Genomic DNA, 15,559 nt, shown 5'->3' with positions numbered 1-15,559 from the left:
TGTCAGTGCCTAGTGAATACGACAGGTGGATTTGAAAGTTAGATAAGTTGTTCTATTACCCCAGACGATACTTATACAAACAATGTTATAACAAAGGAATGTGTGGGCTATAAATTCTAACTGTATATATATATATTCATAACGTTAACAATGGATGTCAGTGCAAGTGCACGTAGACAGTATTGTAGCCTTGTGTTCAAACTCGTGGTCACGTAGCCAGCCGTGAGGTCGTGCAGAGCGACACACCTTACACACTTGTGTCCCTGATTTCTTATGTTTGACTCAAGACGGATGCGCGGAGTTGACGGCAGGACGTCATTGCAACATTCTGTGCTAACACAGCTTTTTGTATTTGGCCGGAAACACTTTATCTAACTCAGCAGCAGGATTCTATGAAAGACAGGAAAAACATCGCCCTGCCGGGCTTACACCACATCATCCACGTGCGCAAGGGCAAAGGTTGAATTACGTCACGTTGTAATCATTTACGACTTTCCTGTGGAACGACGTCGTCTGATTGTATCGATAGTGGAGACTCTAGAGTTTCTGACGACTGTAGCGTCGTTGAAATGTCTCAAAGAAATAGTTTTGGCAGAAAAAGGATAGACAGATGGCCGTGTAGAAATGATAGGTTTATTGGTGTATTGTGCCCTACACAATAGGAAGAAGCGGGAAGTTAAGGCTATGGCTGGAAAAGTTTTGCATTACGTCACACTTCCGGTCACCTGTCCCCACCTCGTTTTTTTCGTAGAAAAAGTTTGTCATCGGAAAATCAAGATAAGATGAAAATCTCCGGGCAGGAGTCCGCTATTTCCTTGTCACGGTTTACAAGGATTACATGCAGAAAGACAACATTTCCAAGTAATAGCTATGGTTTGTTCTAAGTAAAAGATCGTGTCATTTCAAATGCTCGTCCGATACTATGGCAATAGGATCTGAACAAGTTGCAATTTTTCTGCAACTGAACCCTGATCAGATCGGAAGTTTCGACACCTGTTTTCGTCAGTCAGTGTACGTCCATCATAACCAAAATCACAACACAAGCATGTTACTCTACGAGGCTTCACTGCAACTGACAGAAAGCGATGTATCTAAAGTTTTTTCTACACTGTTAATAGAACAGTAAAGAGGCAGATCAACACCATCATGACCGTCCGGATCTGTTTGCTCTCAGAAGCGCCCCCTGTGATTTTGTCCCTGACGCACACGTCGTAATCGTCATGTCCGACAGCAATAATAGAACAGACATGATCCACCCAACAGTCAGTATCACAGGTCTCAGTCGGGTCATAGCTCAACGTGTTATACTGGTGATATCTGCGGAACTGCGACGCGTCGGGGCCGGTGAAGGAGGCGGCCAGGCGGTGAAGGGAGTCTGTTCCGCCGTCAGCCAGTCCGAAGTTGCCGGTGAGCGAGTAGGCCTCCTGCCACACCGGCCTGCCGCTCAGGTTGGCTTCCGTGAGGTTGGTGTAGTACTGAACCACGTCCTGGAAAGGAGACAGGTGAAATGTGAAAATGACTAACTAATGACAGACACGGATTGTTATAACAGGCAATACACCCCCCCCCCCCACACACACACACGCACGCACACACACACACAAAATTGTACTTGTATTTCACGAAGGCCTCTGCAATTCTCATATCCCAAGGGTTTGGGTTGTACACGCTCGCAATAAACCCATTTTCAACCCATTTCCTAAAGCCGTTGTTTATTCAATTCACCTTAATTTGTAGCGTCTGTCTGTCGTACTTGTACAGCCTGACACCAGGGTTGTTGGCGCCGAACCCGCTTATGCCGGGCAGGGTCGTCTTCCACGGGGTCACGGCAGGACACAGGAACATCGAGCTAACGGCTGATCCTACAGCATGGAGAAAAGTTGACGTGGAAGAAATACAAAGACCGTTGTTTGCTACTTGCTAATTAAAACTATCCGTTTACATCCTAGACCTATGTGGGGTTCTTTCGGGGATTCGCCAAGACGAGTGTTGGGTAAGACCGCTAGGGGTACACAGTATCAATATCGAGTAAACTCGTCAAAAAAGGGCACAGCTAATGCTTCGGTCCCATTTCCAATCCGCGGCCCGGCCGGGCTGTTTGCGAGAACAAAAATAAAAAATGCATATCAAGAAAATACGCAATTTATGGTTAGGAGTAATTGCTTTACGTTTTGTGTCTTTTGTTGTCTTTTTTTACCATATTTTTCGCTCCCACAAGCTGCCAGGCCAGGCCACGGTTTGGAAATGGGACCGAAGCATAAGCGTGTCACCTTGTCGAGAGGAGCCTAACTATTTCAAATTCAAACCGATCTTTGCTGCACTATCGTGCAGATTCCCATGAGGTTGACAGTTTTTCTTTTCTTGCAATTCTTTTCTTACAATCAACCGTGAATCCCTAATGCCTTTATGTCTCACCTTCATCGTCGTAGAAGACACGGAAACTGTCCGTGTGGTGGTGGCCGAAGAACTGTCCCGCGATGACTGCCGAATGCTTCCGAACGAGTTCGTTGTAGCGCTCGTTAAAGTTCGGGTACATCCAATACTGGCTTCTCTTCAACTCGAAGAATCCAGGTGGCAGATGCCCGACAAGGAAAACCTATGAATGGTATATGAAACAGTCACTGTGTGGAACAATTAAATTATGAGTTGAAGTACAAAACACCGTTGTGCAAAATGAATCATGTTATGATCTATTCAAATGATAGTACCATTTCTGAGTTGGTTTGTGCGTCGCTGAGCACCCTGTCCAGCCAGGCGAAGTGTCCGGCCGGATCCTCCATGTCTTTTGTCACCAGGTTAGACCTGTAGTGGAGGTTGGTGTTCACGCTAACAATACGCAGGTGAGGAGCAGCGGATACCGCGTAGTAACCACCTGTAAATACAGTTCATGTGTTCTTAGAAAGACAGGTACTTGTACAATGTTGCATTGGATGGTTATACGCTTTTAAGTAGTCGTGGCGACTCTAGCAGGGCGTCTTTTGCTTTGCTTGGACCTAGTACGACAAGGTCTCAGACAGTATCAAAATGAAGCCCAGGTAGAGTCGCTATGGCTAGTTCGCAAACTGCAAAGCGCGGAATGATCACTTTATGAATTGTGACAAACGTCACAAACCAAATTTAGGTATAACGCCACAGTTTATAGGTATGTCACAGTTACGCCATCAATTATTGATGCAGATACTTAGCTTGTCCCCTCCCCCTTCTCGCCAGTTTTGTACCTTGCTTGAAGACGTTGCTGGCCGTGTCGTCATCCATCCAGTCCCGCCAGAACTCGGCGACGGCATCGTAGATGTCACTCCCGTCGGGCGGTAACTGGTTCTTAGGGTGGTAGTCATGGTTACCGAGGGCTGCGTACACCCTCTTGGTCGGAAAGACCTCCTTCAGTAGTGACGTCAGGTTACCGATGATGTTGATGACAACCTGCTGTCCGAGCTCTTCGTTTGGCACATGCGGGGTGTCATCCCTGAGGCAGACGTTAGGATAGGAAAGTAATATGTAGATATATCAATTTTGGTGACTTTTTAGCCCCCTGATGTTTTCGCTAACTATAATACTTTTGATATTTGTTTTTATAAGTATTGTTCTCAAATAGATCTGAACTTTTACCCTAACACTCTGACATGAAGAGAAAAAACCTCATCTACCACTTTCAAAAGAAGAGCCACAGCCACAACAGTTTCACAAGCAAGGGTTTGGTCCGGTAAAAGTGAGGGATTGTCATGACTACCGTACTGTGTATACCGCTTATGGGTTTGTATAGTCATCATGTATCAGGGCCCCGAGTGTGGGGGAGCCTCAGCATTGGCGTCACCCCCTGCACTTCATCACCCTGATGAAGATATGTGTGACCCGGTGTGTTTGGTCAGATTCTTGGGGATACTAGTATGTTACAGACTCGTGCCTTTCTCTTCCGTCACCCGATGACCAATGACCGAATCTCAACACCACTGACCATCCTTACTTACCCTGTCCACAGTATGAAGTCAGGGTTGGGTTCTATCTGTCTCATGGCGTACACTGAAGAGTTGATTAGCGCCCAGGGGGCGTCACACAGGTAGTCTCCCCACACCCCCGGGGAGCCGTCCTGCCGCCCGCCCGACTCGTGGCACATCGCGCCCGGGACCCCGGCGGTGGAGTAGCGGGGATCATAGTGGAAATCTGTCACCTGCCAAAACCAGCCTGGAAGCGCAAGATGGGCAAGTTTTGAGGGGCATGAGGCAAAATGAAAACGTTGAGAGATTAGCATACAAGCCATACATACGAGTTACGTATGTGGCCTAGCCTTTGAACTGACGCAGTGCCGTGTGCAAAATAAAATAGAACAATCGCTTTCCTGGTTCGATGGTTGCCCTCCATGTATAAAAACGGAAAACTAAGTCTCTAAAATCTGATGATGCACAGCAAACTGCGACTGATTATATAACAGGGTTACGAAGGAGGAAATATCCTTCAGAATCGGAACATTATGAGTTCGTACATTTTCTGTATTTGTACTCTTTTTATTCTGCGATTGAAAATAGTAAGTTTTATTACAAAGTACACACACTAGGGCTAATTGCAAGTGCATTTTACACGAAATGATATCGATTAAGCGATAAATACAAAAGTAACGTTACCAAAACAACAAATAACATTTGTTTCCCGTTGTGCATTTGTACGCATGAACAGAACGTGCACATATACACGTTCGCCCTCCCACATCCACATCATTTGTCTTTGTCCTTCACGCACTTCTGCCGACTATTTCTGCGACTCTGACACGGACGGTCTATTGCACATCGGTAGATTATCTATGTATAGACTCTGTGATAACCTATGCACCCACCGTCCTCCCCAGCCGCACTCTGGGCGCACACAAACACCATAAGCAGGAGAAACATGGTCGGGGTGTGTTACCGTTACTCCGCGATCTCTATCCCAGTGACCTGCTTAGTTCAAACATTGCAGAGGGGACAAACCGGCTGCAGTGACTGTAATAGACGCATCAGCTAGTCACACAATATCCGCGGTGAACACAGTTAAGATAACTACGTATAGACTAAATCATATACACTGCCAAAGGTGATTTTATTCGCACACATACACGCACGTATACACGCACGTATACACACACATACACACACACGCACGCACACGCACACACACACACACACACACACACACACACACACACACACGCACACACACACACACACACGTACACACACACACACACACACACGCACACACACACACACACGCACACATATACACACACTCATACACGCCAATACACAAATGCACGCACACACACAGAGGCACACTGCGCCCCAGCTAGGTCCATTCTGGGACTCCTCGAGTAATTTACCGTTGCACTGGATACATGAGCTAGTTTGAATTTGTTAAAATGTGTTTATCAGCATACTCCGAGGACAAACTATGGTAGCAAAATTGTTTCTAGTATAGTCTGACGGATAGGGTGGACACCCCTGGAGAAAACGGCCAGTCCCCATAAAATGAAATTAATCATTTACAGAGCTGGCTCTTTGCAGGCGATAAGCTGTTTACTGTGACTACACACCCCTCTCGTGATAATCGTATCAGCACGTAACGTTATAAAGTTACATCCGCTGTTGAGGTATACAAGTAAGAATGATGCGCACAGGAGTCTGAAGCCTTACAAAAACAATGGTTCTTTTTCAGACATCTCGTAGACAGTAGATAGAACGTAAAAACTCACGTTCCCGTGTAGACGTAGCTCATGTAACGTTACCATTAAGAATCGCACAGCGGCGCTGTTGCACGGTTGCCTTCCACTCTTCCACTCACGGTACATGATGTGACGTACAAGTGCTAATCGTTGCAACCTGGTCACCAGTGTTATCGTTGCACAAGAGCTACAAGATAAACTACTTCTGAATTTTCTTGGTAGAAACGAGATTTCTTGTTTTGTTCTCCTAAACGCCTGTTGAAGTTAGTCTGACGATGTAGTAGTAACAACTTCTAATTCTGCGATGAAAAAAAGTCAATCACCATGAATTACCATGTAGACTGTGCAGACTACAAAATCATTAAAGCACACTCTGGCATCTGAATGAGGTATTGAACTCACTACCCCATAGCTAATAAATGTATCATGTGATTATGTAGAAATGTAATGGCCACTTTGGTATTGTTGCGAATGTTGTGTTGTAATTCAATGCGGATGTGCGTTATCTACTGGAAGTGCTGATGAGATATCGAGAAGTTTATATATTTCATTGATTTTTTATTTCATTAGGATTGCCAGAATACAATTGCAATACAGCCGTAGAGTACTGTCAACATTGATATCGTGCACCACATATTCACAAAGATATAGCTAGATGATTTCACATATGTCATGTCTGAATTCCCTGCAAGAATGTTCAATCATTTATCTAGATTGCCTTTTCCCACCTCACTAGAATTACAAAAAGCAGTTTTGTTATCAATACCACTGATTTTCTTTCCATGACAATCAACCGAGACAGAATATTTGAAAGGAATACTGGTAGTACTACGAACACCAACAATCAACAGTTTGTCATCTAGACACTCGGAAACAAAAACGGGGTTAGCTAGGCTGATTCCGGATAACGGTCTGAATATCCCTCCACTGTTTGTAGATCTCCTCTTTCGGTGTTCCCCACCACATGTCGATGAACTTCCAGACACTTCCCGCTGTAACCATGAGGTATTCTGTGTTCTGAGGATGGATGCTGGCGGTGTAGTGCCCCAAAACGTAGGACTGCGAGGCCCTGGCAACAACACAGTAGTACAGGACATCCCACTCGGTGGGTGTCAGGGCACGAACACTTTCAAATCCTGCAGAAAAATATAACACAGTAAATAGATATGTCTCAGGTGGTGAAGTTTACTGGCACACTAGATAGGTACAAACAAAATACTGAAAACTCAATGGTTTGCACCAAAACGGCAATGGAAAGAATTCGATGTATCTGAATATCTCTCATACCCCTAACTACCACTTACTTTGTATATCATGCAAAATAAATCAAACAACTACATAAAATATCTGACAGAGTATGACAGCATACACTGCCAAACTACCGTGCATGAGTTTATGAAGTGGAACTTGTTTTCATATAGTAAAACTAGCTGTTATGAATTGTATTGTAAATTATGTGCCTGGATTTCTAACCTTCTTCAATACACTTCTTTTAGGCCCTGATTGTCTGTAAATACATTTAAGTTCGCGTGGTTTTTGTTTCGCGCTAAGGCGAAACTGGAGTGTTCGCGGCAGTGCTATATTCACATACTGCTACAGTATTGGAAAAAATGTTCGCGGTGGTTTCAAGTTCGCGGCGACGAACATAAAACCACCGCGAACTTTTCTGCATTTACAGTATCTCATATCATGTGTGCGATATACTTACCAGCCAAAAAGTGTCCCCCAAATGCGATTGGATCTGTCACTACAGACATCACATGCATCAGGGCGATGGCAAGGTCAAACACGTGTGGGTTCAAGACGACGTCACCGAAGTCCAGGAGCCCACAGATCCTGTACTTGCCCGGATGTGTGGATTCTTCTTCAACAAGGACATTCATATCAGTGAAGTCCCCATGCACTACACCTGCGAGGGAGACAAATGAACATTGAAGCCTGGGTATCGTAAAATTACCCGTGATCAAAGGTTTTGTCCATCCTGCCCAAATGAAATTGAAGATGAACGTCACTTTATCATGGATTGTTCAAGATATGAGGATAAACGCTCAAAGCTATTCACCTTTATCTCCGCTTGTTCAAGTGAGTTCAATGCACTCCGTTCTGTCGATAGATTCAATTACATACTAGGAGGTGATAATCCTTACTGTGCACAGATAGGTATACAAATCAAAGAATGTTTGGACATTAGAAGAAGCAATGTAAAAGTATACGGCACGTGAAATTACAATATGTTGCTCTATTTCATATGATTGTGTGCAATCAAACTTATTTGTATACACCTATTCGTTTGTATGTATGTGTAGATGAAGCAGACCTTACGAAAGTCGCTGTGCTTTTGTTGTGTCATAAAGATCTTGTCATAATGCCATTAGGGCAGATTGTTAAAAACCGCGAAAACTTGACGTCTAACATATAACGTTGGGTAACATAAATTCGCGGGGTACTTAAATTCGGGATTTTTCGAAAACGGGGTATTTAGGGATATGTGCTAGATGCAACATCAGTAATACCGCTAGAAATGCAAACTTGACAGACTATCGTATTCAGAACACTGTCTGAAAAGCTTCGATAACCATGCATTAGAAGTTGGCTACGCCAAAAACTCTCCGTCCCTTATTGTCACAGTCTGAGGGCTTCGTGGGAGAATCACACAACATCGTTGTCGGCTGGTTTATAAGTGTCACATCCGCTTCCTGCTCAACACAATTATTTACAATACAACTTATTAGAATCTCTTTTGCTAACCTACAACTGGACAAGTGTGATTAATCATCAAAACGCCTCTTTGTTGCTACAACCAATGGCTACGGCACTACGGTGAATTTTCCCGCCGCCATATTCGTTACCCAGAATCCTGCTATTCGGCAGACGACAAACGTTTGCGAGGAACACTTTTTTGTCCAAATGTTGTGTGTGATAGTGGACTGATGGCGATATTTTCCTCAAAGTTTGCTCTTAGCACAAGCAGAAACACATGGACATAGTAGTATTACCATTTCTACTGCATCCAGCTAACGCCCCGATGAATAATGTACAGTACAAATTTCCATCACGGTGGGGGTGAACTTTGAGTGACGTTCTACCGACTCAACACACGGGTTGTTCCCGTAGGCCTGATGTGTGCGGTACGGCCGTTTTTTCGTGTATTTTTTTACTTGGACACGTCTATATCCATAGCACTCTCCTCAAGCCAAGGATGGAACGAATAGCTGCTGTATAAAATGTAATTAGCGGTAAGATATTCAAGACGAATCTTCTCTCCCGAATTAATGTTCACCCCTGTCCGACAGCACCGTCATTGTGCGTGCGGCGGACGGTAGTTTCGAGTTGAAATATTATGGTGTCAGCACGACTAGAGACAAAATCTACCATATATATGATTAGTGCAAAGATAGTACATGATACTGACAGAATGCTAGAGAAAAAGGATGGTTTATTGTTCTGCTAGATTGATTTCAGTCAACCATTATCGGAAAAATCCCGAATTTATGTTACCCAACGTTATAGTGACACTCCTTTGTTTGCCAACAGGGTTGATGACGTTGTCTCTAACAAAGTTGGTTATCATTGATACTGTTAGGTACTACGATGAAGGTGTTGTACCTGTTTTCCACGTACGTTTGACTTGTACGGCATACCTGCACGGCATGAATATGTGCGATAAATTGGTTTTCGCTTTTACGGTGTAGTGACATTGCAGATATGTCACCTCTTTGGGAAAACTGTAATCATATGTTGTTGATCGCCCGCTGCATGTTTTCAATAAAGCGTTGTTAATTAAAGAAAAATAGATAAAGTAGCTGTTGATAAGTAGTTTCAATTAAGAACTGACCCTGTGGAAACTCATCAATTCGAGACAACACCTTGTCCCCAAAGGTCTGCACAATCTTCCTGATTTTGTCCTTAATCCGGTCATCGTCAAGACAGTGCAGGTACTTGTCCAGGCTGGTGAGACCTGTCAGGTTCCATGCATAGTCAGGCCGGTGTAGCGAGGGATGCGAGAAATCCTACAAAAGAAGTGACGTTACGTAGTGTTTATCTAGCTCTTACTGCGTGTCAAACATTCTCTCTCCCTCTATAAACAATGAGGCAACAAGAAAGCAATAAGTCATGTCATGTGCCAATAAAAGGGGTATTTGACTTCCATTTAGGTTTGAGTTGTCAGTAGATAAGCTATCGAAATTTTCGTTGATAATCCTGTGACCTTGATATCAAGAGTCATGTTACTTATAGCTACGGCTGCATGTGTTACGTCTTATCTTATTCCCAATACATAACGTTACAAACACAGTTGAATATTTTATGAACACACGATTATACCAAAAATGTAAGAATGGAAAACGTAGAGTTAAGGGGAGGGGCAGTCTGTCGTTTGACAACATCACCAATCGATAAACATGATAAGATAGAACGTAACATATAATATATATAAATATGCATTGTTTATATCCCATTGTTGCCTATTTGCCTGTGGTAAAAAAATAACTCAGTAGTTACTTTGAGCGCTTCTTGCACTTTTCCTAGGAACACACCAGCGTCGTACGCCAGAGGAAACGTCATTGGAACATTGTGGTACACAGTCCCGGGGAGATATGTCAAAAGACGCACTATGTTTTCAGAACAATCACCTGCATTTTTGTTGGGAAGCAGCAAAGACAGTGTTGTAAATAGATTAAATAAATTGATTAGATTAGTGCAAAGTGAAATACACACCAGAAAAAAAAAAAAGGTGCAACAAAAAAATGATATTACTGTATATATATTCAAAACAGAAACAGAACAGAGGGATGATTTGGAGTCTCAAAGCTATCTCTAGCTACAATGACATGACAATCTCACAAACAAAAAACTTGTTAAGGCTGTCGAAACATATACTTCCTCTACAAAGCGTTTCAATGGTCCTTCCATTTAAACCACCCCAGTCAACTTACCACGCCAAACTACTTCAAATCTTGATTACTCTATCACTGTTAAACAAGACCTCTGACCTCTCGAACCTCTTTGACATTTCATTATTATTATCATTACCATTATCATCATTGTGTACGTTAGGAACTTATGTTTGTATATATGCGTAATTTGCAACATTGTTATTGTATGTGCTATGTGTTAGACGCCCGATATCAGCTACTGCTGCCTGGGTTGTCATGTTGCCTGCTGCAATTGGAACAAAATAAAATGACATGGATGTCGCACCGTTGTCGTTCTTCCGCAGAGTCTCCAAACTCATGACGTCACCCCGGAGGTTGGGCACTATTTGAGGCACCGGGAATCCCTTGTCTGCCAGGAGCGTCATCAATGCGGTTTGGGCCTCAAACACAGCTGAGAATCGAATTGTAGGGGGCATGATGAAGTAAATGACTAGTACTTTTGCTTATAATTCTTGTAATGAATCTGTGATTGTTTGTACAACGTAGCTAGATTCAGGTGATGAGAGTTGATGAAATATGACATGACATGTGCTATTTGTACTTTATACAATTGTTGTATATGATAATATATAGACTTACGAATCGCCGTGCTTCCAAAAACAATATTGTCTGTGTCTAGACACCGAAAGTCTGAAGACATTGTGAGAGACAGGGGATAGGAATTTGATGAAAGTAGCCAGTAAACATAGTATACATATACTCCATGTCAATAAAAGTAAACCGTTCAGCTAGATAAACAATAGAACGCATCGTAAGTAGATTAACCCTTTAGCTGCCAGGTTTTCTCACCAGTACAGCTTCTCTGTGCCAGCGTTTTTAGACCCTCTAAAAACAAGGGGTACTGTTTTTATTTCACTAGTTTATGGTTCCTTTCCTCCAAAATAACCCCGATATGTTATACATCGATAGAAAGCTAAGAGTCTACTCTTTCTGTTTGTGTCATGCAACATTGGCCTAGTGACAGTAGTAATGATTTACAAGGGCAATAATGCAATAAAACATACAATTTTCAGTAACCTGTTGTATTATAGCATTAAAACCATTTGTGAAATTCCAATATCAGTACCACAGCACTTCTGCAAGGTCTTGACAACATCAGTCTTGCATACACATGAAAAAAATTCACCCAGGTATTACCACAGGTAAGTTTATGACTACAGACTGTCCTGGGTGCTGAACTGATTATTTAGCTGAAATGCTGATTTATTACAACACAGTATATTCCTTTCTAAGGCTTTAGGAAACATAACTCTTTGGTATCAGCTGAAATCTTACGACTAATACTTTCTTCCGAAATGTGTACCAGCTTACTAACACACATTTCATGGGTAATAAACACACGAAAGCAATAAAAAATATACTTTCCACAATGCTTCCAAGCAATCCACTCTAACACACATAGAACCACTAGCACATGGACCATTAAGTTTCTGAGAATTCTGACAATATCAGAATCACATACATGACAGAAAATACACGGGTATTACTTTATGTGAGTTTATGACTACGGACTGTCCTGGGTGCTGAACTGACTACACGGCTAAACGGCTGGTACAACATAGCATTCACCATTGTATTTGTATATAAAAAATATAGTACATATTTCTCGCCTCCAACACCTTTACCGTTCACAAACACGATTATTATCAGCTCCGCAACCGATGCGATGTCGAATTTTCCAGCACTGTATTTACTCCGTCGCCGTGAGTTAATTCCCCCTGGGACGACGTGAACTTCTTGTTCCACGTGCATGCCGCCACTTTCGCCATTTACTGAAGAATTCTCGATGTAGTATCAAGCTCCCTAAACACGTATTTGTGCGTAAACCCGGACAATTCAGAGTTAAAACCTTGAATTTATCGCCGAAAACAAAAAATAATCTCCGCGTCGTCTGCAAGGGCGCCATCTTGGATACGTAATGGCCGCAAGGCATCATGGCGATTACGTAATCAGTGATTGCGCAACGCCCTTTGACCCCTGAACCCAGGTCACCCGGCCAGCATGTAACTTCCGGGTTTGCCGCGCGAAACACGCTGCGATGCTGTTTTGTTTCGGGAAATACCCTACACCGGTTATACCCGGGAGCGGCAATCTTCACAAGATTCTGCAGCTTAAGGGTTTTAAGACAAATGTATAATTCCAAAAAAGGAAACAATGTATAAAAGAATTATTAAAATCTATACTGACCTACGTGAATCTACTAATTAAGTTCTACCCTGAAGGTATGTGCAACGTTTGGAGGCATTACTTTATATATCCACAACCTTACACTTATACCGAAACACAATCCATCAAAACCAACCTTCATTCATTGAGTCAGTACCATTGGTAACCTTCAATGTGTAGCCATGGGGCCGAGAGGTGTCGCCGTCAACTATTACATGGAAGTTCAAGTCATCGTAACTGTTCAGTGGTCTCAGACGTTCAACTTTGAACCCGTAAAGTCGTTCTACGAGGTGTATCGCTTGTTCCTCTGTCAGGCTCGGTTTCTCAACAATCTCCCCTGTTTGGTCCATGCCTTACTGTTGTTGTTATCGCTCCTGACTGGGACGTCGAGTCGTCTAATGCAGAATCGGCTCGGCTTTGGTCTGCGGTTATTCAAATTTCGAAAACCTGTTGATCAAATCACGACGAACCGTCAACCCCTTCTTGAGTTATCCTCTTATCAAAGAATTTAACAAAAGCGCCCTTCCAGTTCCAAAAGAAACTGCAAAGGGGGCCCAATCCCACACCACTTTAAATCTTCCTAACATCAAAAGCTATCTACCGCCAAGAAAAATACACAGGCTGCAGTACCGTGGAAAGCCGGGGCCGAAAAATCTAATTATTTTCATTTTTTGTCACAACCTACCAACACACCAATATAACCAATCCGTCCAGTGGTTCTTGAGTTATTTTGGTGACCAACAGACAGACAGGCATACACACACGCAAAAGTACCCGGGTCACGGGTTCCTTAGTAATCACTCGGTGTCCAGCACCGAAGGTGCCTTCATCGCTAGACTTCCAGTGATGAAGTTTTGTCATCTGTGGCCTTCCAGCAATTAGGCGACTTCATTACTGGAAATCACTGAATTATCACTGGAAACCGAGAGATGAGAGTACCCGCGGGGCTGGAAAACCAGATTCCGCACCGTAATTGTAAACCGAGCCAGCTAATCCGATGTGCAGTTTACGCTAACGTACGCATCAATTTACGTAACATTACGCTTTAATACGAAAAAAGGCCAAAATACCTGCCGGGCGGTAGCAAAGCCGGGCAAGCTCCCGGACGGAATAAAATATATCCAGATGCTTGAATAAATAATTGTTCGTGTCACACAAAAGTACCGTACACTGACAAATCAATCATTAAAAAATTATACGGTATAAAGGTTCCCGGCTTTGTCTTATTGTAGTACGCCGTAACGGTATCGACTCAAAATGCACTCAAAATATTGTCTAATAGTTAGCACTGGAACATTCCAGTGATAATGATATGTGATCACTGGAAGGCCACTAACGAAGTAATGTCATCACTCGGCTTCCAGCACTAGAGAGTCACTCACCACTGGTAAATCTAGCGTGGAACCCGTGACCGCGGGACCTCCGTACTGGGTAACCAGTGATGAATGACCTTTGAACCAGCCTACTTGTCTGGCACCCGACTGACGAGTGGAGATCATCACTAGAAGCCGAGTGATGAGCGGAGTTCATTTCTGGAAACCGAGCACCGAGGCAAGATTCAGTGCTGGAATTCCAGCACCGAGGGGGCTTCATTACTGGAATAAAGCCGTTCGTCACTGGATTTCTAGTGATGAACTTTCTTTGGTGCTGGACGTCCAGCGACGACGCTATTTTGTTCACGCGTTCATTACTCGGCGCCCAGTGAGGAACCGGTGACCCGGGTACCTTTGCTACACACACATGAACGGACACATGCACATACAAACGTTGGCCAAGATATAATTTTCTTGACGAAGGTGTTATAAAAACATCATAGTATCAGTTGTCCAAATCATCTGCACCTGTCAGTGAGGCCCCCTAGCGATCCAAGTAAGATTTACCGCTGGCCGGCGCGGGTTTTCCTGCAATGATACTTTTAGCCGTTAGGCAAGGCTTCTGAGCTGTGTGCGAAATGCGCCCAATGTCTTGCTATGTTTTTCTGTCAATCTGGATGCATGGCCATACATGTGCGTCATTGAGATTGAGAAGGAATCCAGAGGTTCTATAGTCATGCTGACCACAAATATCCGAAAACAGAAACGCACAGACAGACACACATACACACTAAAAACAATACTTCCATTTTTCCTGGAGGTAATTATGGAGCATGTGGAGGGGACGGCCTGAGTAACCTTCCTCATACCAGGCGTCATGCCAGCCACACTCAAGCGAGTAAATATCAATAATCTATTTCTCTTGTTCCTGCAGATCCATTACTTTCTATATTCGCTATCCCCTTTCTCTACCCAAATGACACATGGGCACAAGTATCACCTCAGCAAAGTTGCATTCATGGTGAGTATCCCGGTTGACAGAAAAACATTGCAACATACTGATGTTTTCCATATTTGGATACACTAGTTGCGTTGATTCTGATACTTGGTACTTTCAGTTCTAAGGATAGAACATTTCTAACAAAGGCGAGTGCGTCATCAGTAGACATCCAAAATACTTATGTTGATGATAATTAGTCGAGCTCAATACGGTGTGAACACAGCTGAACGAGCCCATGAGCCTTGAAAGATCACAAATAGATAGATGGATGGATGGATGGATGGAAACAAACAAAAGTTCGTAGTAAAATGTAGGAATCCGCATTGAAAGCTAGCGCTGTATTTTACCCGGTCAAAACATAAAGGCCGATTTAGGGTCTATGAAATTATTCTACGTTGACGTCCGTGGAATTGCTTTTAATGCAGATTTCAGAGGAAAAAAAAAGGGAAATGTATTT

General features: G+C 43.2%; 2 protein-coding genes across 3 annotated transcripts; both read right to left on the bottom strand.

The window, feature by feature from the left end:
• Window positions 1–619: 619 nt before the first annotated feature.
• On the bottom strand, window positions 620–13,230 carry LOC136427675 (acid sphingomyelinase-like phosphodiesterase 3b). 2 transcript variants are annotated; one of them, XM_066416725.1, is made up of 7 exons: window positions 12,926–13,230; window positions 3,966–4,179; window positions 3,219–3,463; window positions 2,709–2,872; window positions 2,416–2,596; window positions 1,726–1,862; window positions 620–1,487 (listed from the first exon to the last, which is right to left on the bottom strand). In XM_066416725.1, the coding sequence occupies exons 1-7, from the start codon at window positions 13,137–13,139 to the stop codon at window positions 1,104–1,106; spliced, it is 1,539 nt and encodes a 512-aa protein (XP_066272822.1). In that variant the 5' UTR covers window positions 13,140–13,230; the 3' UTR covers window positions 620–1,103. The 2 variants fall into 2 exon arrangements, with proteins under 2 accessions (XP_066272822.1, XP_066272823.1); XM_066416726.1 differs by lacking the exon at window positions 12,926–13,230 and adding an exon at window positions 4,826–4,952.
• LOC136427676 (hydroxylysine kinase-like) lies at window positions 5,650–7,979 on the bottom strand. The gene is made up of 3 exons (XM_066416727.1): window positions 7,752–7,979; window positions 7,398–7,598; window positions 5,650–6,825 (listed from the first exon to the last, which is right to left on the bottom strand). The coding sequence occupies exons 2-3, from the start codon at window positions 7,570–7,572 to the stop codon at window positions 6,575–6,577; spliced, it is 426 nt and encodes a 141-aa protein (XP_066272824.1). The 5' UTR covers window positions 7,573–7,598; window positions 7,752–7,979; the 3' UTR covers window positions 5,650–6,574.
• Window positions 13,231–15,559: the final 2,329 nt, after the last annotated feature.

The sequence above is a fragment of the Branchiostoma lanceolatum genome, chromosome 2 (genome assembly GCF_035083965.1).
Source record: "Branchiostoma lanceolatum isolate klBraLanc5 chromosome 2, klBraLanc5.hap2, whole genome shotgun sequence".
In the NCBI taxonomy this organism is placed as follows: Eukaryota; Metazoa; Chordata; class Leptocardii; order Amphioxiformes; family Branchiostomatidae; genus Branchiostoma; species Branchiostoma lanceolatum.
The sequence above is the reverse complement of the archived record's forward strand: the minus strand, read 5'-3'. Positions and strand labels throughout refer to the sequence as shown.

What these genes read in the sequence shown, in the direction of transcription:
- LOC136427676 (XM_066416727.1), bottom strand. Translation starts at nt 7,572, where the DNA reads ATGAATGTCCTTGTTGAAGAAGAATCCACACATCCGGGCAAGTACAGG. An exon ending in TGGGGGACACTTTTTGGCTG is followed by an intron (nt 6,826 to 7,397) that starts GTAAGTATATCG and finishes ATTTTTCTGCAG; the next exon opens with GATTTGAAAGTGTTCGTGCC.
- LOC136427675 (XM_066416725.1), bottom strand. Translation starts at nt 13,139, where the DNA reads ATGGACCAAACAGGGGAGATTGTTGAGAAACCGAGCCTGACAGAGGAA. An exon ending in CAGCAACGTCTTCAAGCAAG is followed by an intron (nt 2,873 to 3,218) that starts GTACAAAACTGG and finishes CTGTATTTACAG; the next exon opens with GTGGTTACTACGCGGTATCC. An exon ending in GACAGACGCTACAAATTAAG is followed by an intron (nt 1,488 to 1,725) that starts GTGAATTGAATA and finishes TCTCCTTTCCAG; the next exon opens with GACGTGGTTCAGTACTACAC.